Raw genomic sequence first — 23,435 nt, 5'->3', positions numbered from 1 at the left:
CACACCAATCAAGTGTATCCACATAACAGGGGGAGCTGAAACCAGGTTTTCGATCAAACGCTGCAATGTGTAGTCAAACGTTGCCTAAAGTTGCTCTCGTCCAATGAAATCGCTGCATTATGTAAGCCAAGCTCCGCATATGAATATATGTAATTCAATTATGCATACTGACTTGCAAAATGCAGCGATTTCATTGGACGAGAGCAACTGTTGGCGACGTTTGACTACAAATGGCAGCATTTGATCGAAAACCTGGTTTCAGCCCCCCCTGTGTATCATGCTTGAAGTGCAATTCTCGTAAGGCAATTTTTACCTGAGGACCCCAGGCTATTATGTTCATTAACATAAAAGAATAAAGATTTGGCGGAATGACAGGCTGAGCGCAGCCCAGTAAGGCAATTTTCAATTAAATTAAAACGTTTCAAAACGGAGGCTTGTAAATATTATTATATTATGATTGTAAAATAAAGGATAACTGTCACCTTGATTCACGATGTCAATCCTTCGCATCCCGCCGATCTGCATTTGTGGTTGCGAGAAGCATATTTGATGTGCGCGCGACCCAGTAGTGCATCGCGCTACAAACTGTCACCAAGATGTAAATATAAATCAGATCGAACGAGAAATTAGATCGAACGAGAAATTAGATTTCTCGTTCGATCTAATTTCTCGTTCGATCTAATTCCTCGTTCGATCTGATTTACATCTTGGTGACAGTAAAATTTTAAATTTGTTTCACTAAAATTTGTTTCACTGTTGCAAGATTACAAGTACAATTGACAGTGTTAACTCACAACGTATATGTTAAGTGAAAATAATAGTGTGTCTCAATTTGACGGATGTTACTCGTCTAAATTTCTTCGAAGTAGCACGCGCCGCTTTCTTCTCGACGGCAAGTCACAAGTGCTACGAAGTAGCGCGCGCCGGGCCAGACCATTAACAATGGTCAAGGTCTCAATACTCAATATATTACATCGCAGCACATTACTATATTTGGTTTAATTACGAGTTCATTTTGTATTTTGGGGTATAAATTATTATTTTGATGCCAGGTTCATTTTTTTGCTTAAACTTTACGAACTTACTTTGCTAACCGACTTTCATTCACTATCTATAAAAGGGGTAGCTATATTTTTGGCCCCAAAAATGGCCATTTTTTGAGGTTTTTGCAACGTTTCGATAGGTTAATTCAATGGAAAAGCTTAAATATTTTGGTTTCTGATACATTTTGATATGCCACACCAGCTAATATTAATATAATAAGCACGCCTAAGAGTTAACACGGTCACAATTTTAAAAAACCTCCCAAACACCAAAAAAATCTTTTTCGCAGTGCTGAGAACTTTGAAAATTTCTGAGAAAAATCGAGCGCTACCGTAAAATTTCAGTCACACTTCCCTGCAACTCATTAAAGTTTTTGTATGGTTGTTGTATTGTCCTTTTCAGAAGTTCATGCCTTCTCTGGCTTAATTAATTTGGCAGTGCTCAGTTGACATAGGTTACATGCCACTTTTCGGAAGGCGGAAAAAGTAAAAATAGCATAATATCTCTGATGTTTGTGATACGCAACATGTATCAATTAGTGCAGTGCTCAGCCTGTCCATGTCATGCACCGAGCCGGGCCGGGATTAATGATTATATTAAAAAGTAGAAAATTGCAATCATATGCTGCTCAATTTCTTACCTGGGGACCTCAGGCTATCATGTTCATAAACAACGAATAGAGATTAGGCGGAATGACAGGCTGAGCGCAGCCGGGCCCAGTAACTCAATTCCATGCATGAGCGCATTTAATTTTATTTATGTGTATGCCGGGAGGCCTTATTTTGAATTGAGTTTATTCTCTATCTATAAACATTATTAGTGTAACACGGGACTTTTACTAATTTGCTCGCCCAAAAATTTCATGTGACTTTGGTTTTTATGGTTTTGCAGCCGTATAAAACGGTTTTACATAAACCCTAATCCCAACCCTAACCCTAACCATAACCCCATAGTTATCCATAACCCTTTCACAACCCTAACCCTAACATGAGTCTTAAACAATCGAATTCATGTTTTACTAGCATGTTTCACAAGAATTTTCTTAAAATTTGGGCGAGCGATTTAGTAGGAGCGGTAACATGGCCTTTGGCCGGGATTTCACTGCCGCAGTTATAAAAAGGGTAGGAGAATTTACCTGCTGAGTCAAAACCCGCATTAGATGAGCAATTCTATTTGGAGTGCCCTCACGTATCCAATATTATCTTAAACAATAATCTCATAATCAGTTCTTTCTCGTGGATAATTAAGTCATTATTAGGCACCACATTCCTTGATCATAAGGTCCGTAGTTAAGTTTTTCAAAATCGTCCCACAATCAAACGACCCAGAAGTAACTGGCAACTGCCCACATGCAACCCTTGAATAACACACTTAATTCGTGTCAGAAAATTATACATAAATTTTCCACTTGGGAGTCCAAATTTTGGGTTCTAAAATTCTTATTCCTTGGCCAATTTTTTATTTTTCCATGCTGATTTGAAGGCCATTAAAGCATTTGACCTAGTCAAAAAAGTTTCAGTTGTATATCTTTTACGGATTTTGCGGAAAGTCGCGTTAAAGTTGATGCTGTGGTGTCAGTAAAATGGCACGGATCCATATTATATATACTAGCAGGAACCCGTATAACCCTAAAATGGTGTCAAGACTCAAGAGACTAAAATAATTATTACCTATTTAATTCGTGTTTTTGACACCACTTGGGGGTCCAAATTTTGGGCTCTAAAACTCCTATCCCTTGGCCAATTTTTTATTTTTTCATGCTGATTTGAAAAGCATAAAAGCATTTGACCCAGTCAAAAATGTTTCAGTTGTATATCTTTTACGGTTTTTGCGGAAAGTCGCGTTAAAGTTGATGCCGTGGTGTCAGTAAAATGGCACAGATATATATATCGTCTCGCTTTATATATAGTAAGATATCGTCTCGCTTTATATATAGTAAGATGGGTCAAACTTATATTCCCTGTCAGTTTTGAACAAATTTCACCGACTACAGTGAAAGCAGCATCCCATTGTATGACATGATATTATGTTAGTTGGAATATTAAGTTGTCTTAAAATGTTAAATTGTCTCAAAATGTTAAGTTGTCTTAAATGTTAAGTTGTCTTAAATTTTAAGTTGTCTTAAATTTTAAGTTGACTTAAATGTTTAAAGTCGGATGTGACTCAAATTTATCATACATTAATGTTATTAAATCCACTAATTCATTTCTTACTTCTTAGGTAATACGATTTATCTCTGTTTAGCTGAGTATGTCATGTCTTAATTCTGCTTTTTTAATGGGCTGCCTCATTTTATTCACCTTTGGAACAACTATCAAAGAATCGAATTCAAGATGGCCGGAGGTATCCAAAATATCATCTTTGTGTCCTGGAATGCGTCAATGGTGTCCTGTGATGTGCTGTAAATGCGTAAGTAAATGTATCTACATAATTTTAAACCGCATAAAGCAACTTATTGAATGTAATGAGGTAACTTTCACAATCAAGGAGTGCAAAGAGACAAAATATCTTGGCCTCATTCTAGATAGTAAATTAAACTTCAAAAGCCATGTAGATTATATTATTAGGAAGGTCATGAAGAGAATTGGTGCCATGTATAGAAGTAAAGCACTGCTACCCATTAAATATAGGAAAATGTTTGCCAATGCACTCATGTTGCCACAATTCGATTATTCAGACACGATCTATTGTAGAGCTGGCAAGACAAAACTTGCTGAACTTGACACTCTGTACAAAAAGGTAGCCAAAATAGCTCTCAACGTTCCACAAACAGAGAGCAGCCTTAATGTTTATAGAGACATGAAATGGTTACCACTCCATCTTAGACGACAACTCCATCTGTCAAATTATATGTTTAGAATCATCCATGACAATTGTCCTACAAACTTTATGAACAAATTTAGTTACATATCAGGAGGTAGTAGGAGCGGCGAAAGCTGCAACCTATATGTTAATAGATCAACATCACATAAAAACTTTCAATACTTGGGGGGCAAAATGTTGGAATAATGTTCCAACAGATCTACGAAATCTGCCCGATGTTAAAAGCTTTAGTGATTCGTATAAGAAACAGCTACTCTCATCTATAACAACAGACCCTAATTATACCGTCGACAATTCATATGACAAATTTTACACTGCAATCATAGTCGACGATAACTAAGTATCTTCTAATTCTTTTAAATCTGAGGCATATATAATTGATGTATCGAAAGGATATTCCCTTTTTTACCACCTTACCATTCTGATTGATTTTGCACATGACTGACATGTTTTAACTGGAGAAGGGGTTCGCACAGTGGTAGTTTTATAAACCACTTTTAATTTATTGACCTATTATACCTAGTGGTAGTTTTATAGACCACATTTAATTTATTAACTTATTATACTTAGTATTTATTTTTGGTGACTGTATCACCCAGTTTTAACATTTGATAATTGTACAGTTTATTGACGACACATTGACTGAATGTTATTTTATATTCTAATTTGTATTCTAGATATTTTATTTATTTTTCAACAGACGACAACTTCCTGTTTTTTCTTCTATATTAGTTACTCATATCTCTTGTACAGACTGTTTTACAAGGACATTGACAGATGATACTCACATTAGGCATTCATTATTGCATCTAAATTATTTCACTTGCATTAGGTTTAGAAATTTATTCTCTGGTTAACAGATTTTAAATGTTTAATTAATTTGTAGTATGACAGTAAGGTATATAAGAAGTTATTTAATTTTGCTTGGGCTATTATATTGACTATTGAGGTTTAATGATGATATGGAATTTGAATTCTATATAAATTTACACTATGTGGTTGGGGCATTTTGCATAGTAAATATGGTTACTACTCCTATATATCATATTATTTGATTGTTATTCGATTTCTGATTATTTCTTAGGAATATGATTATTATATCTCAATTTGGCTTTAGGTAGGGTGCCTCGCTAAAAGAACTGGATTCTTCCAGGAAGCATCCTGTGCACAGACCTTGGTCTACATATAATATATTAAATTATTAACCATTCATTCTGTATGTGCACGAAAATTTATTTCAATCAAAACTTCAAATTTTTCTTTTCATTATCTGCGTTCTGCTTTCATAGTTTCAACAACAGTGAGTTCAAAGTATAATGAATGAAATACCAGACAATCCGCACTCTTATAACTCAAAAGCATGAGTAAGTAGTAACTCGTAATAGTATGATATATGATTCTTAAAAACTTCAAATTAAGTTTGGCGCTCACAAGTCCTCGTGATCATGTGATCACCGTGTGAGGTGTTGTAAATGCGCAGCGCACCGTCTAGCTTAAATTATTCACCTTACTGAGGCAGCCAACCAATGCACAGCTTTATTTCTATGATATGATATGTTTTGATTGTTATTAATAAATACAAAAATTTAAAACTTGTTTTCCTTTTCAAATAAGTATATAAATATGCATATTTTACTTGTTATAATCGATCACTCTCAATTCAATTTTCAGGATGCTTATGGTGGATACATGTGCTGTCCTCACAAAGATGGAATTTGCTGCGGTGAAACCTCACGCCATTGCTGCGCAAAACATGAGACGTGCACTAAATGGGGGGTAGGAATAAATATTGAGTTATATTTTTTCCTTAAACAATATCTTGTACCGTTTTCTTATTTATTTGAGATCAAACTGTTAAATGTTACATAAGACATCAAATTTAGATCTGTAGCAAGTCTATCTGAAAAAATTAATCATTCTGTTAACACTATTATCAAATATTTTGCAGTGTCATCAGGAAGAAACTGGCCACACATTAAGCAAACCGCTGTCTCATCCACTTCTATGATAGATTAAATGGGTTCCATCTGAATAGTTACTACCTGTGTACTGTGAAGTTAATCCTCCTTGAAAATATAGATGTGATATTGCATATTATAAAATTATAGTTGGGTGAACCTTCAGAATTTCATGCATGATACCAATAGTGGTAAAGAATGTATTATTTAGAATTGGTAGCATGATTAAGATACCTATTATGCATGTTAAATTTAAGATACTAAGATGTCATGGTGACATAATGATGCTGAGAGGTTGGTATTTAATGAAGATTTTTATCAGATGGAAATACACCAACCTAGAATTTCTCCAGATTTATGGTGATACTTTTATTAAGTTTTTTTTTTCAGAATTTTAATGCCAGCCTAGGCTTATATAACGAAACTCCTAATACATTTTTTGTACTTTTTACAGATTTTTAATAAGAATTTATAAATTTTTTTGTATATATTTTTTCATACATATTGTGTGATTGTTTACATTGTACAATATAATGTTGAAGTCGGAACAAGAATCTTAAATTTTATTCATTCACCATGATTTTTGTTTAATAATGGGATTAACTTAATAAAGGTGGTTACTATGGTAACTAATTAATAGAGTTGTTAAACGCTTAGAATTTTAGTCACGTGACACTACTTGAACAGGATTTAATTTAAGTTGCTTGTTTTATTTCGGCCCTGAATGAATCTGTTAATTTAGAATTTTAAGGGACTACTAGTATTTCATATATTGTATTTTGTTTTACTTCTGCACATTTAGGCAGTTGCTCTTGACTCTTGTGACCCGAGTTTTAGATATTATATATTCGGCCCTATTATTATAGTCAGTGACTAGAGGCCATTTCTGAAATGATGTATAAATTTTAAAAATTTATATTTTATAACCTTCACAAATATGTTCGACAATGGTTATTTATGGTTTTAAAAGTTGACACCCTTATATTATTAATAACTAAATGTATAGTTAATTTTCAATATCAAGAATAAAAATGTCAACTAAAAATAAAGATCCCTCAATTGTCTGAATACAAACCACAAGTAATATCATAGGAAGAGAAGCAAGCTATTATATAAAAGTTTAGCTGATCATGACAGGTCTAAATCCTGCCCTGATCGTGGGATGCCTCATTGTGTACTCTTTTGGAACACCTATCCAAGTGTCGAATGAAAGGTCAGAGGTATCCAACGTATCATCAATCTGTCCTGGCATGCAAGTAATGTGTCACCATGACCAAAAGTGCTGTCGTCAAAGAGTAAGTTAATTATTTTTTAGGGGAATTTCTTCTTATGCTGTCAGATGAGAATACAAATACAGTCAAACCTTTATACCGTGCCGTTCTTAAATAATGCAATATTGATACAAACCTTTATACCGTGCCGTTCTTAAATAATGAAATATTGACACAGGACTCCTACGGTGGATACGCATGTTGCCCTCATGTAAATGGAGTTTGCTGTGGTGAATACTCAAAGCACTGCTGCCCGCATGATCACACATGTACTCAATACGGGGTTAGGATTACAACTATCATAGCTTTACTATTATATCATATTCAATTGGAGTTGAAAATTAAATCATGATTTGAGACATACAATTTTAATATTTTTCCGACCTAGATTATATACCTTTTATTTTGCTGAGACTATAATACATTTTTAATTGTCACCCCCAAATATTTTGCAGTGTCATCATGAAGAAAATGGTAACACCTTAAGTAATCCTCTGTCGCATCCTTTTGTACGGCAGATTATGAATTTAGTTCCTGCTGAACCGGTAAGACTTCTTCATCAATTTAAATATATTTATATAATTATTATATTACTAGTGTAACCGGTGCCCACGGCCGGGACTTCACCATCGCAAATGCAAAAGTATAAACCCCCTATTATAATATTCGGAAACACGCATTACATTTTCGTAGTTAAAACGGTGAGAAAGTATGAACTCGCCAAACAGCCCGCAATTTAATTCTGAGTGCCCCTCGGCCCTCATGTATCTAATAGTAATATTTGATAGGCAATCTTGAGGTACACTGCCAAGTTACCTAATTATATAGCAAATCTGTTATGTGGTGAGAGAGAGAGCGAGAGTGGGAGAGAACGTGAGACACTTTAGTATCACATTTGGGTCACAAAGTGATCAATTAAACCACTTACCACACTATTGAATAACTTGATAAGAACCTCTAGATTGCATATTATGCAGGCTGTCTATTTAGGGTATTTTAATTCATGTCGAGATGTTGTTCGTGACAAGATAATTAACAGTACAAGCACGTTATTCGATACCAATTTATCAATTATCAATTATAAATTACACCGAAGTGTACCGTTGTACTATCAATGTGTATGTTTGGATTGTTAATAACGTTTAATTCTTTGCAGGATAGGCCAATAATTATTGCTGCACCACAGCAAAAGAAATTAGATCTCATTAAGAAGCTATCTGAAGATTATCCTATTAAGGGTGGAGCATTATGCACTGGCAACAAGCCTTGTCCAATTATTGACAATGATGGTGAGATTTCACTTTAAAATTATAACTCTAATATTGTAGATTCAGTAATAATAATAAAGTATTGAACCTATAGGTCTTCATGAGATTGATAATTTTTGATCAAAAAAATGAGTGATATTAAGTTCATTACATGATTTGCTATAATATATTATATATTAAGCAAGCAAATCAATTTTCCAGGTAATACAGTTGCGTATACGTGTTGTCCATACTCCGAAAAGGCAACATGTTGTGAATCTTGGTGTTGTGACGAAGGATTCCAATGTGGACCTCCCCAAAATCAGACTTGCATCCCTGTCAAAGAAGGCGCCGCAGCAATATCTGCTGCAGCGCCCCAGAAAGAAGCACCACCACATTACAGTGCTACAACACTGTATACATGCCCTCCTGGATTAAACAATACTTGTACTGACGATCAGACCTGTTGTGTGACACCCGAAAAGCATTTCAGTTGTGCTCCTTTTGCTAATGCCACATGCTGTCTTGATGGTGTCCATTCTTGCCCTCAGGGATATAAATGTGATAAAGATACTAACGTTTGTAGTCCTGACAATTCAACGATGCATGGCCTGGAAAGTAAAAACGATGGGAATTTAATTGACTGTGACTCAATGATGCAATGCTCCGACAACCAAACTTGCTGCAGTTTAACTGATGGCACTTTTGGCTGTTGTCCCTTTAAAAATGCCACTTGTTGTTCGGATCACATTCATTGCTGCCCAGAAAATTTAGAATGTGATCACAAATCACACACTTGTAAAAGTCCTAAAAGTGACAGCAGCAACATTTCCTTAGAAAAAGTTTCCACAGTAAGCCCTGCTGATGTCCAATGTAAAGACGGATCTAAATGTCCAGATGGTATGACTTGCTGCTCGATAGGCAAAGAACAGTTTGGATGCTGTCCTTTTCAAGAGGCTACATGCTGCAGTGACATGGTGCATTGTTGCCCTAAAAGTACTGTTTGTAACACGGAAAGAGGAACATGTGATCCCTCTGGAGTTGAACAAATTATCAGCAAAACCGAGAAGCTGCAGGCTTCAACAGACCGGCCTGATATTGCAAACATAGTGTGCGACGGAGAGATGGAATGCAGTAATAACCAAACTTGCTGCAGGCTAACTGATGGCTCGTTCGGTTGCTGTCCGTTTCCAATAGCTGTTTGTTGCTCCGATCATGTGCACTGCTGTCCTCACGAGATGTGGTGTGATCACAAGACTAAAAGATGCAAAAACCCTGGGAACTCTATTCCAATGGGAAAGAAACTACCAGCATATCCAAAGACTTCTCAGCCAGCCAGTTCAGTGCCTCTTGGATTAAAAGTTCCAGCCACCAAACCAAGTTCATTTATCGACACTATCCTGAAACCAAGTTCATTTATCGACACTATCCTGAAACCAAGTTCATTTATCGACACAATCCTGAAACCAAAGTCTATACCGCTGGGTGTAAAGTTCCCTGCTACTAAGAAAGCTGCTGGTGCAACGAATTCCATACCCTTAGCAGTGAAGATTCCTGCCAAGATGCCTTCTTTAGTAAAAGTTAGCGATTTAAGTGAAGTTTTGAAACCTGCCAAAACATCACACATACCCTCAAAAAGTGTTAAATGTGATGATGGTTCCTCGTGTCCTACTGGTACAACGTGTTGTAAGCTATCTTCTGGAGACTGGGGTTGTTGTCCTTATCCTAAAGCTGTGTGTTGTGACGATGGAGAGCACTGCTGTCCTCAAGGTTTGAAAAATGAATTTTGTATTAACCATTCTGAAGAAACTAAGATGAATTAAGGAAACTTACAGTAAATATAACAACAGCTTCAATGTCGAATTACTTTAATACTTCATGTTAATTTTCATTTTCACAGGTTACACATGTGACGTGAGCGGAGGAACATGTGATAGAGGTAACACCAAATCTGAACTAACTGAACCAACAATTGAGGCAATTAAGTGTGATGATGGTTCCATTTGTCCTAGTGGTAGCACATGCTGTAAAGAAGCATCTGGAGGTTGGGCTTGTTGTCCTCTACCCAATGCTGTCTGCTGTACTGATCTAGTTCACTGCTGTCCTAATGGTTTGTTTACATTGTTTTGTTAGCTCATAAAATATCATGATTCTACTTGGATATAATTATAACAGTATAAAGTATTTGAAGTTTCTATAAAACCTACTTTCCTCACTCTTCTACTGCTATGAAAGCATGACAATATGCATTTTTCAAAACGTTTAAAGTTTGATTGAATAATATGTACTGAACCAGATGAATTTCAATCTATTTTGGTCGCTTGCTCATTTTGTAAGACCATTTTTATCGTAATCTCCTCAGTCCCAATTACAATCAAACCTGGAAACTTCTAGAAAATTCAAAATCCAAAAACTTAAACCAAGATTAAAAAACGTTTTTTTCAGGATACATTTGTGATTTGACTATTGGAAGTTGCAACAAAGCCAGTGGAATTGAGAATCTACTAACTGAGTTGTCAGTTGGAAATGTTAAATGTGATGATGGTTCATCGTGTCCTACTGGTACAACGTGTTGTAAGCTATCTTCTGGAGACTGGGGTTGTTGTCCTTATCCTAAAGCTGTGTGTTGTGACGATGGAGAGCACTGTTGTCCTCAAGGTTTGTCCCTCAAAAAAGAACTTTAAATGATGATCCTTCGAAAAAGTTTTACCAAATGCAATGAATAGGCTATGGGTTGAAGCATTTAAATTCCGACTTAAGATTAAGAGGCAGGAAATTATTATATCCGTATTATGATTTAATTTTGTCTCTTTTAAATTTAAGTTTCTTTGTCCTAGGTTACACATGTGACGTGAGTGCAGGAAAATGTGACAGAGGTAACACACAATCTGAACTTACTGAGTTGTCAGTTGGAAGTGTTAGTTGTGATGATGGTTCATCGTGTCCTACTGGTACAACGTGTTGTAAGCTATCTTCTGGAGACTGGGGTTGTTGTCCTTATCCTAAAGCTGTGTGTTGTGACGATGGAGAGCACTGCTGTCCTCAAGGTTTGTCCCTCAAAAAAGAACTTTAAATGATGATCCTTCGAAAAAGTTTTACCAAATGCAATGAATAGGTTATGGGTTGAAACATTTTGAGTCCCGACTTAAGATTAAGAGGCAGGAAATTATTATTATTATTTTATTTTGTCTCTTTTAAATTTTAGTTTCTTTGTCCCAGGTTACACATGTGACGTGAGTGCAGGAACATGTGACAGAGGTAACACACAATCTGAACTAACTGAGTTGTCAGTTGGAAGTGTTAGTTGTGATGATGGTTCATCGTGTCCTACTGGTACAACGTGTTGTAAGCTATCTTCTGGAGACTGGAGTTGTTGTCCTTATCCTGAAGCTGTGTGTTGTGACGATGGAAAGCACTGCTGTCCTCAAGGTTTGTCTCTTTAAAAATGACTTAAAATGATGATCCTTCGAAAATATTATACGAAATGAATAGGTTATGAGTCAAGGATTGAAGCATTTTGAATCCTGACTGAAGATAAAAAGGCAGGATATTGTTTTTATCATTTTTTACTTTCTTTTCTCTCTATTTAATTTTAGTTTCTTTGTCCCAGGCTACACATGCGACTTGAGTGCAGGAACATGTGACAGAGGTAACACACAATCTGAACTAACTGAGTTGTCAGTTGGAAGTGTTAGTTGTGATGATGGTTCATCGTGTCCTACTGGTACAACGTGTTGTAAGCTATCTTCTGGAGACTGGGGTTGTTGTCCTTATCCTAAAGCTGTGTGTTGTGACGATGGAGAGCACTGCTGTCCTCAAGGTTTGTCTCTTTAAAAAAGAACTTAAAATAAATGGTTGCAAAGTGGTGTCCAATCAGAACTTCTGATGAAACAAATAAACGAGTAATCTGAATCCTTCGAAAATGTTTTACAAAATTAATTGGTAAATGGGTCAAGAATCGGAGTATTTTGAATTCCAAGTTAAGATAAAGAGGCAGGACATTGAAATGAATAAATTGCCTGTATACCGCCCATTGCATTATTATTATTTATTTATTTAATTTTGTCTCTTTTTAATTTAAGTTTCTTTGTCCCAGGTTACAAATGTGACGTGAGTGCAGGAACATGTAACAGAGGTAACACACAATCTGAACTAACTGAGTTGTCAGTTGGAAGTGTTAAATGTGATGATGGTTCATCGTGTCCTACTGGTACAACGTGTTGTAAGCTATCTTCTGGAGACTGGGGTTGTTGTCCTTATCCTAAAGCTGTGTGTTGTGACGATGGAGAGCACTGCTGTCCTCAAGGTTTGTCTCTTTCAAAAGGATTTAAAATGATGATCCTTCGAAAAAGTTTTACTAAATAATAATAATAATAAATTGAAATTTAATAACACCACTTTGAAGATAAAACTTATACTCAGCAGTGTTTGAACTAGTCATCCCAGAAAATATCATGAATACTGAGCTGAAAGATAACTTAAGTTTGAAAATATATCGTCAATATTAAAGCCCGAAAATGGTACTACGGTAAAATAAATTATGCAAAGATCAAATTCCAAATATGACCACAATAATTATCGATAAAGTTTTTCAAGTTCATCCGGGGACAGTTTGAAAAGGTAAGTTTTTGGAAAAGCTTTATAAGATTCCAAAGATTTAGCTGAGGTGATGGTAACAGGCAATGAAATAAATAAATAAGTTTTTAAAAAATTTATTACGAATAGATTGGTAAATGGGTAAAAGGGTTGAAGCATTTTGAATCCCAACTTAAGATAAAGAGGCAGAACAATGAAATGAATAAATTGTTTGTTTACCGCCAATTATTATTATTCTTTATTTTATTTTGTCTCTTCTAATTTAAGTTTCTTTGTCCCAGGTTACACATGTGACTTGAGTGCAGGAACATGTGACAGAGGTAACACACAATCTGAACTAACTGAGTTGTCAGTTGGAAGTGTTAGTTGTGATGATGGTTCATCGTGTCCTACTGGTACAACGTGTTGTAAGCTATCTTCTGGAGACTGGGGTTGTTGTCCTTATCCTGAAGCTGTGTGTTGTGACGATGGAAAGCACTGCTGTCCTCAAGGTTTGTCTCTTTAAAAAAACTTAAAATGATGATCCTTCGAAAAATGTCTTACGAAATGGTTCATCGTGTCCTAATGGAATGGGTCGAAGATTGAAGCATTTTGAATTCCGACTTAAAATTAAGAGGCAGGATATTATTTTTATTATTTTTAATTTCATTTTGCCTCTTTTTAATAGTAGATTCTCTCTCCTAGGCTACACATGTGACGTAAGTGCAGGAACATGTGACAGAGGTAACACACAATCTGAACTAACTGAGTTGTCAGTTGGAAGTGTTAGTTGTGATGATGGTTCATCGTGTCCTACTGGTACAACTTGTTGTAAGCTATCTTCTGGAGACTGGGGTTGTTGTCCTTATCCTAAAGCTGTGTGTTGTGACGATGGAGAGCACTGCTGTCCTCAAGGTTTGTCTCTTTCAAAAGAACTTAAAATAAATGCTTGCAAAGTGGCGTCCAATCAGAACTTCTGATGAAACAAATAAGCAAGTGATTTAAATCCTTCGAAAATGTTTTAAAAAATTAATTGGAAGATGGGTCAAGAATCAGAGCATTTTGAATCCCAACTTAAGATAAAGAGGCAGGTCATTGAAATGAATAAATAATAAATTGCTTGTATATCGCCCATTATTATTATTTATTTATTTAATTTTGTTTGAACTATTTAATTTTAGTTTCTTTGTCCCAGGTTACACATGTGACGTGAGCGCAGGAACATGTAACAGAGGTAACACACAATCTGAACTAACTGAGTTGTCAGTTGGAATTGTTAGTTGTGATGATGGTTCATATTGTCCTACTGGTACAACGTGTTGTAAGCTATCTTCTGGAGACTGGAGTTGTTGTCCTTATCCTGAAGCTGTGTGTTGTGACGATGGAAAGCACTGCTGTCCTCAAGGTTTGTCTCTTTAAAAATGACTTAAAATGATGATCCTTCGAAAATATTATACGAAATGAATAGGTTATGAGTCAAGGATTGAAGCATTTTGAATCCTGACTGAAGATAAAAAGGCAGGATATTGTTTTTATCATTTTTTACTTTCTTTTCTCTCTATTTAATTTTAGTTTCTTTGTCCCAGGTTACACATGTGACGTGAGTGCAGGAACATGTGACAGAAGTAACACACAATCTGAACTAACTGAGTTGTCAGTTGGAAGTATTAAATGTGATGATGGTTCATCGTGTCCTACTGGTACAACGTGTTGTAAGCTATCTTCTGGAGACTGGGGTTGTTGTCCTTATCCTGAAGCTGTGTGTTGTAACGATGGAGAGCACTGCTGTCCTCAAGGTTTGTCTCTCAAAAAGGACTTAAAATGATGATCCTTCGGAAAAGTATGTATTTAATTGTATTTCTATTGTCTTTCTAAAACTTTGATTTTGTATCAAGGATCATTAATTGGTTTTTTTCATTTTTCACTGAGTCGGGAATTGACATAAGTTCCTCTTTCTCTCTCACAGGTTACACATGTGACGTGAGTGCAGGAACATGTGACAGAGCCAGTACAAACACAGAGCTCACATCTGGGTGGTATGAAGAATGCGGCGACGGTACAGCCTGTCCAGGTGGTACATCATGCTGCAAGATGACGGCCGGCTACTACGGTTGCTGTCCTTACCCTAACGCTGTTTGTTGTCAAGATCAAAAACATTGCTGTCCTAATGGTTTGTTTATTATGATTTTAATTGTTTCTGATCATTTTATTTTAAACTGTAAACCGTTCAGTCGCTTTAAATCGTCATTTAATGTAAATAAATTCATATTAACCTAATTTATGTGAGAGTTGGTTGAAAATGATTAAAGATTCTCGTTATGTTCTCTGTGTCCGTTGTCCAGTATTATGTTATCAATTATAATAAATCTAAAATACTGATAAGCTGATACACTAGCTACTACACTAAAATACTGATAAGCTGATACACTAGGTACTACTCTAAAATACTGATAAGCTGATACACTAGGTACTTGAGCCCACAGTTTGGCTCCATATTGAGCCATACTACCCATGATACGTTAGTAGTTCATACTCAATTTTTCTAAAAACCCTTCTCGGAGCATATAAATCACCTTCAGAAGGATTCCGTAGAAGGAATTTCATACCTTCATTCCATTATTGCATTTTTATACGGACTAAGGTTTACTTTGTTCTACTCACGGCAAAGTTTCCATTGCTGATAAGTTCCTCTCAGGGAATGTTACCGTGTTACATATCATCGTATCATATTTCAATATCCATTATCCATTATCATTAGTGGCCAGAAAGCCAGTGAAAAGGCCTAGTATTAAATTGTTTTATCGTTAAAACGTTATAAAGTTAGGTTAGCAAGGAAAATATACGATTGACAATTTTCTGCGATATTTCAATAAATGTATATTGTATAGGGACATAAAGATACATAAAATGTATATTTGTATAGGTAAATTCCGCTCAAACTCTACCACCATGCATACATAACATAAGAAATCAAAGTTTCAACAATACAATACAATAAACTTCATTTCCCCTCAGGTCATACATGTGACTCCAGCTCTAAAAAGTGCTATCACCACCAATCAGAGGCCAATAATACCATTCAAGCCGGCCAGGTGATGGGTGATAACACCCTCCAAGCCGGCCAGGTGATGGGTGATAACACCCTCCAAGCCGGCCAGGTGATGGGTGATAACACCCTCCAAGCCGGCCAGGTGATGGGTGATAACACCCTCCAAGCCGGCCAGGTGATGGGTGATAACACCCTTCAAGCCGGCCAGGTGATGGGTGATAACACCCTCCAAGCCGGCCAGGTGATGGGTGATAACACCCTACAAGCCGGCCAGGTGATGGGTGATAACACCCTACAAGCCGGCCAGGTGATGGGTGAGATTAGCCCTGCTCAACACATTCCTTCATCACGTGGTATGAGTAATAAAAGCATTCCTGAGGAGGGTTCTGGGGATGATGGAAAGGGGTTCTGTAAGGACGGCAAGTGGTGTGGCGTTGAGAAATGTTGTTATGATTCAGATGGTAAAACTGTTGGCTGCTGCAAGTTCGTTAAAGGTAATATTTTTGTTGAAACTCTTAGTTTTTAGTTGAAACTCTTTATTCTTCAGTTGAAATTCTTAGTTCTTTAGTTACAACTCTTAGTTCTATCTTTGTAAATATGTGTGCCGTTATAATTGTGTGTCGTTATAATTGTAAACAAGTTTGCGAATTTATAAGTAATTTTTATTCATTGAAATACTTTAAATTAATGAATTTATCTTTCATTCGGTGAGCTGGGAAACTCCCTAATTCAGTTATTCAGGCCTGCTCAATGCTCAAGATAAGATAAGACTTGATAAGATAATACAGTACTTGTGACAGAAAAAACGTCATGATTTCATATTACGAGAACCTCGTGATATCAAGATAAAGTGATAACATTTTCAGGTGTGTGCTGTTCTAATGGTAAAAACTGTTGTAAGGCGACTGAAATATGTACACAGCAAGGAAGCTGCATTCCTTCCAACTCTTCTGGTATCGGTGAGAATTTTTTAATATTTTATCAATATCAGTAAGTCTGAACATTGAACAAGCTGAAATAACTGCTAATTGTGGAGCCTTCCTACGGAATTGAGTACGAAGTAGGGTTCAAATATCAATATTCGATATTATTAATATTTTTGTGTATCAATGATACGATACTATGTATCATTTAAAAAGGCAACATTTGTATTTATCACGTCTTGACATATTTTGACAAAGCGAATTTTCAATAATTATCCCGAGCATAATTACTCAACAACCCCAATCCAGGACCTTAAAGTAAAGTAATAATCTACCGTCTCTGAAAAAATTAGGCGTTCAGCATGTTCAGAGAAAACAATACAGGTGTTTTAATATTGAATGGGCGTGGTCTAAATTATTAGAATTTTCAAATTTTTACGACGGAATCCTCGAACCAGTAAGTACAGTATGCTATCTGCAAAGCAACAGCTCTCAAATATAAAACACGGCGGAGCTATCAAGGCCAACGTATGTTCTGTGACTTTTGGCCCACCCTGTATGATGATGACATCAATGTATCTTTCTAACTGAGTAGAAAAGTCTAATTCTGTAGCTTGTCAGGCTCCTTTTCACGGTGATTAAATTAAAGTTTCCTTGTTTCTCTTATAAACTACAGAAAATACATACGTTTATTATATACGGAATATATGATAGAGGGAATAATGTGCATAGTGTAGCATTATAAATTACATATATATTCAGTATAATCAGTACTCAGTAGGTTACTCGATACATTCAATATTCATGGGTATTAATTTGTATTTCCATAGTTATTCCGTGTTCCTTATACCTTTATACATCTAAACATCAGGAGAGGACGAGGAAAGTGCTGATTGCACCTCTTGTGCTGAAGGAGACACATGCTGTAGCGGACAGTGCTGTCCTCAATCTAACGGTGTGTGTTGTAATGACGGTGTCTCCTGCTGTCCTCATCAGTTCGAGTGTGATCTGTCACGTGGGCGTTGTATCCAGGTAAACTTGTTTGGTAAATTTTATGTTAGTTTATAGATAATTGTGATGTGATGGCTCTATATTATTGGGAGGATGTCTTTCTGCTGGTTATATTTCCCATCAAAACAATCACTGCGGTTTGTGGTTCTTAAGTAGTATAATAGGTCTTTTTGAAGAACAAAAATGAGCGTGAATACTGTTACGATGACGACGGTTACTAGTGGAAGATTTTAGATTTTTGGTTTCTGATTTTCGAGTTTTAACTTTTCGCTCTAAAACGTAATTTGATCTTCTGCCTCGCGAATGCACGGCTTTGAATAAAAAATCAGCTGACATCCTCTGTCCTCAGTTCAGTTCTTTTACTTGGAGAAAATAATGTTCGAAGGAACGTTGCGACCTGAACTATAGAGAGAAGAATCTGCGGTTGTTTATTAACTTGAGTACTCCATTGTGATGCAACTCATTCGAGTCACAAGACATATATACTCTATTATGATACACGAGGATTACAGTGTTTTGCCTTCCTTATGTTGCGCGCCCGCTTCCGCCGAACGGATCGTTCATGTTAAAATGAGCGCGCACGTATGTTTATTCGCGCGCACGTGCTGATCTGAACAAACTTTATTTCATATCATTATTAAGAAACTGTTTACACCATTAAAATATTCAAAACCCCTAAAAGAAATCAAGTCATCCTAAAATGGTGATCAGTACAGATCAAGACAGCTAGAGTTAAAATTTGTTTCTCCAAGCAACTCTATCATCGGCTAATATCTTAAGCTTATTAAGATCATTCAAAGAGTTAAGTTTTAAACCTCTACGGGTCAAATCATTCACAATAATCTTGAACAAATTCTTACGATGCGCACCGACGCGCCCTTTACAGTTTGTTGTGACAGCAAACTTTAACGCTAATGCAGCGGGGGAGTCATCAGCACTACGCAAGATATGACCTAGGAGCTTCCACCTTGCTTTAGGGACACGATCTGATAGCTTAACTGAGTTACATCTTAGGTATAAGTTTGCATTGGATATTGTTCCATGAGGCCAATAAATGTTCAGTAATGATCTATCATCTAAGGTGTTTTCTATGGCAAATGTCTAGTTTTTCTAGTGACTTTGCAGTAGGACACCAACTACTGCAATTGTACATGATGATTGATACAATTTGGGCTTCGTATACTGCTATCTTTCTGGTAACGGAGATATTCTGCTGAGACCAGATCTTGGTGAACTTATAGAAGGCATTGTTCCCAGCAATGCAGCGAGCAGCTATATCACTTTCACTACACAACAATGACCCAAGAATCTTACTCTTCCGCCAATCTTCATTTCCACGTAACATGGTATCATCACGACCAGGGATTGTTTCTCCAACAGGAGCGAGGAAAACATGGGTAAATTCTGTTTTCTCTGTGTTAATGAACAGGTTAAACTCCTTGAAGACTTCCTTAGCTATTGGTAGGATAGCTTCTAAGGATTCTTTTTCCACGTTCATGAAGTTACAGTCATCTGAATACGCTGACTCCAGTGGCATACCTTCTTTTGAAATAGGGGGATTGGGTATGTGTGGGGGAGACTCTGCTAGTCGATGGCGTAGTTCTATAAGAGCTCCTGCTAGGACAAGAGTGAAAAGCTTGCCGGAGAGACTGTCACCTTGAAAGGACCCAAGAAGACTCTCGAATACAGCAGATAGTTCTCCTTCCACTCTGACCTTGAGCATGGTGTTGGTTAAGAGGAGTCTTACTAGCCTGAGGTCGTCGTCTGTGCATCCAGCTTTGACAAGAAGGTCAAGTATAGTCTGGCGTTTGATTGTGTCAAATGCTCGAGACATATCTATGCCCATCTTGTGATACTGGAAGTGTTTACGCGTGACAACCGATATCAACATCCGCTCAGCCCACACTAGATCACCACAACTTCTACCATGTTTGTACCCCGCCTGCGTGCTACCAGTGAAAGCATCAACTTTGTCTTCAATTCTCTTCAGTACAATCATGGATAATATCTTACGAGCACCATTTGATAGACATAGAGGTCGTAGACTAGTGACAGGACCAGCTGGTTTGCGAGGTTTCGGTAAGGGGGTGATGATGGCTTCACCTATAACATCAGGAAATGAATTGGTCTCCAATGCGCTATTGATGATCTCGGCATATTTTGACCAGAATTTTGTACCAGCATTTTTCAACCACTCGTTGTAGACTTTATCTGGACCAGTGGCTTTGTTGTTCTTGAGAGATTGGGCGGCTTTCTTTACTTCATCACATGTGATGGGTATGTCTAGGCAGCGTCCATCCCCTATAAATGCTTGAAGTGGTTCATCCTCACACGTGAACTGCTTTTCGTAGTAGTCTCTGATCACTTGAGCTTTACCAGCATCTGTGGCAACAAAGTTACCTTCTTCATTGTGGACACTGATAGTAGATTTGGGCTTAGTGTCAGCTAGAGTACGCACAGCTTCAAACATCTGCCTTGTGTCATCTGTTGACATGATGGTTCGAGCGATGTCATCGGCACGTGTGTCAGCAAGGTTCTTGAGATGCTTACGGATGTCTTTCTGTAACCTGTTGATCCTTGTACGGACTTGAGTTCTGTCAGCAACTTGGTTGTTACAGTTAAGTGCAGCTTGCAGGGTTTGTCTCTCTTTTACAAGGGCTTCAACAGTTGAGTCACTACTGAAGTTACGGTTTCTGGAGCGTGGTAGTGTCCCGATTACTTCATCAGCAGTTGTCTTAAGGACATCCATCAGGTTAGTGAGATCATCATTAGGGTTTGATGTTACCTGAGAGTTGTTGACTTTCTGTTCGACTGAAAGTTGGTATTTGACTTTGGTGGGAAGGTCAGTGGTGAGCAGGGAGTTGTTATATCTCTTAACTACTGAACTTATCTTTTTTGTAGGAAAGATTTTGTAGTAGGGGGCTAGTTTGATCTTACAAGCAACGAGTCTGTGGTCTGAGTTAGTAGCAAGACCGCCATATGCTCTACAATCTTGGAACATGAATCTGCTGCGTGTTCTGCACAGAATATAATCTAATTGGGCAAAGACTGGACGAGTAAGTTTGCTACCTTTAGGGCGACCTTTGGCAGAAATACACATAGAGAAAGTAGTTCGATGTCTACAAGGATGATCAAAATAGGTATTGGTAGCAAACAGTTTGTTTAAGCACATGAAGTTTAATAAATGTTCACCGTTGAAATTCCTTGTACCCATTCCAAACTTGCCCATATACTCTGTTACACCATACTGATAGTCCAAAGGAGATAAGGTTCCCAACTTACTGTTGAGATCACCACAAACAAACAATTCATGAGATGCAGGAACTGAAATAGCATGGGTGAGTTCTCTGTAGAACTTTCTAAGAAGGGCAGGGTTTCCTTCTGCTTTAGGATTAGTCGGGCCATAACCGTTAACAATTCTGATATTTTTAGGATGGGATGAGAGATTAGAAGGAATGACGACATTAAGATAGGAAACCCGGTCTGAGGTATACTGATAGTCTGTGACATAAGGTAGTAATCTAGGACTTATGATGAAACCTAGTCCACCATGTCGTCCTTGATTTTGCTCCATCATGATCAATTTGTAATTGTTTCTGAGATATCTAGTGGAATGATTTTTGACTTTTGTCTCTTGAACGCACAAGATATCAACACTATATTCAAAACAATCCGTTCCGAGTTCTTCCTGTTTCTCCGTCTTAGAGAGCCCTTTTGCATTCAGTGATGCTAGGCTCAGTAAGGAAGTAGAAGAAAACTTTGAACTCATAACTGTCTCTTTCTGCTTTAACGTCTGCTTCGTCACACCAGTTTTCGCTGATGCTTGTGTCACGCGTCACCGTGTCATACCACGCGTCACCGTGTCATACCACCTTCATTTCATATCATGAATTCCAGAATCCAATAACCCATGGAGACGGTGAACCCTTTAACTGATTTGCTTGATGTCTTGTAGAAGGAGTTAATGTTATTCAGTCCGAGGAGTCTCAATCATCCCGTTTTAAGATGGCGTTTCTTTTCTATCATTATATAATACGACAAGTTGATCTTGGTGCTCGATGAATCAAAGAGAAAGTGATAGAAACTACCATAGCGTACCTTTATTTAACATTTTACGTTTCAGAGAACCACTGGCCGGTTCCAGCCAATCAGCAAGCTAAGAAAACGGGAGAACGCACTTAGCTGTAAGACTCTGAAAGATTGTGGCAACGGCAGTTTCTGTCCTAAAGATTTGGAATGTTTGAACCTGTTCAAACTTTGCTACAGTACTCGACGAGAGGTATGATACACATTTTTGTTTTCTTTGATAGCACAACTGCTGCTGCAGCGATACAATCTGCGTTTTAAGTAATAATTTATCGGCTTGCTGTGAGGGCAGCATTAAATTCACGGTTCCAGTCTGATGAAATTCAAGGGCTGGATTAAAGCATCACGAGGCAGATTCACCATTGTTATCCTACTTCATGACATGAAGTGGAGTAAACATGAAGTTCATGTTTACTCCATTTTTTGTCATGAGCTTTCTAACAAAATGTTGAATGAGTGCTGTGTCTCGAAGGTGCACAATGTTGTTCTTCGCTTTTGATCACGCTCAAATGGCGTGAACACAGAACAAATCTTTTGGGGTATGCTTTTAAAGCCTGGTTATAAATATTATAATTTTGTTCATTTATCTACTGCAACTAGTGATAATGACTTCGTTTTCACTGTATGACACTACTAATTCCAATTAATCTCAGGTTCACCAAAATATGATTGACGACTGCGAATGAATTCTTGTGGAGTGATACGAAGAGTTTGATGCTTTTTCAATTATCAGTCAGAGACACGATCTTCGTAATTGGCTGGTTTATCTTTTAAGTCAAACTTTCATTTTTCGGAGAAAGTTTTTATTAGTTCAGAATAATATCAAATTCAACATTTTTGAATGTCTTGAATCAGATTTAAAACACATTGGTTGTTTTCAGTTTAATGTAATGTTTTTGCGATAGTAATTTATTCTTGACGATTGAAAAGTCCAAAACTTTGATCAATTTTTACGTTTTCTAATGGATTTTATTATCATTTTATTTTTTATGTATTTGCAGTGCGAATGGTTAATTGATTTAATTATTTAAAACTGGGTTTCTCTCTTCTTGGTAAATGCATCATAGTAAACTAATGAAAGGATTTAAAGCTTTTAGCAGTTTACAAATCTCTAATTCGAAATTGAATTACCTTTTTTGTTTTCGGGCGGAGTCAGTACCGAAGCCCCAATTTGATTGGTAAAAACGTGCAATGCGTTGACCAAAGAAGGAAACTAGATACTGTCTACGTATGCCCCATCACGTGGCAGTTATCCCTGTGTTGACCTCAACACCAAGCCTTACTCATACACGCACAATATTAAATTTGCTTATCTCTTATTGACTGACTGCAATTTAAGGAGTGTACAGGATGGTCATTGCTTGGGTTAGGTTGCTAAATGCTAATCCTACTGCCGACGCGCAGCTCTCGGAGCACTGCTTTCCTACTACACTCGGTGCTGAAAAATG

The 23,435-nt window shown here is 37.0% G+C and overlaps 1 protein-coding gene across 3 annotated transcripts; it reads left to right on the top strand.

Annotated features, from left to right (window-relative positions):
* The first annotated feature begins 3,268 nt into the window (after positions 1-3,268).
* LOC134825040 (uncharacterized) lies at positions 3,269-23,019 on the top strand. Of its 3 annotated transcripts, none has more exons than XM_063837121.1 (21): positions 3,269-3,453; positions 5,539-5,643; positions 7,552-7,641; positions 8,253-8,385; positions 8,566-10,113; positions 10,244-10,453; positions 10,789-11,001; positions 11,181-11,390; positions 11,563-11,772; positions 11,954-12,163; positions 12,440-12,649; positions 13,221-13,430; positions 13,624-13,833; positions 14,114-14,323; positions 14,505-14,714; positions 14,885-15,088; positions 15,934-16,461; positions 16,834-16,926; positions 17,762-17,922; positions 22,025-22,180; positions 22,641-23,019. In XM_063837121.1, the coding sequence occupies exons 1-21, from the start codon at positions 3,295-3,297 to the stop codon at positions 22,671-22,673; spliced, it is 5,313 nt and encodes a 1,770-aa protein (XP_063693191.1). In that variant the 5' UTR covers positions 3,269-3,294; the 3' UTR covers positions 22,674-23,019. The 3 variants fall into 3 exon arrangements, with proteins under 3 accessions (XP_063693191.1, XP_063693190.1, XP_063693192.1); XM_063837120.1 differs by lacking the exons at positions 3,269-3,453; positions 5,539-5,643 and adding exons at positions 6,916-7,120; positions 7,275-7,379; XM_063837122.1 differs by lacking the exons at positions 3,269-3,453; positions 5,539-5,643; positions 14,114-14,323 and adding exons at positions 6,916-7,120; positions 7,275-7,379 and having other exon boundaries at positions 22,641-23,017.
* Positions 23,020-23,435: the final 416 nt, after the last annotated feature.

The sequence above is a fragment of the Bolinopsis microptera genome, chromosome 13 (genome assembly GCF_026151205.1).
Source record: "Bolinopsis microptera isolate Bmic1 chromosome 13, MBARI_Bmic_1.0, whole genome shotgun sequence".
NCBI lineage: Eukaryota > Metazoa > Ctenophora > Tentaculata > Lobata > Bolinopsidae > Bolinopsis > Bolinopsis microptera.
Note: the sequence above shows the minus strand (reverse complement) of the source record. Positions and strands in the feature narration are given on the sequence as shown.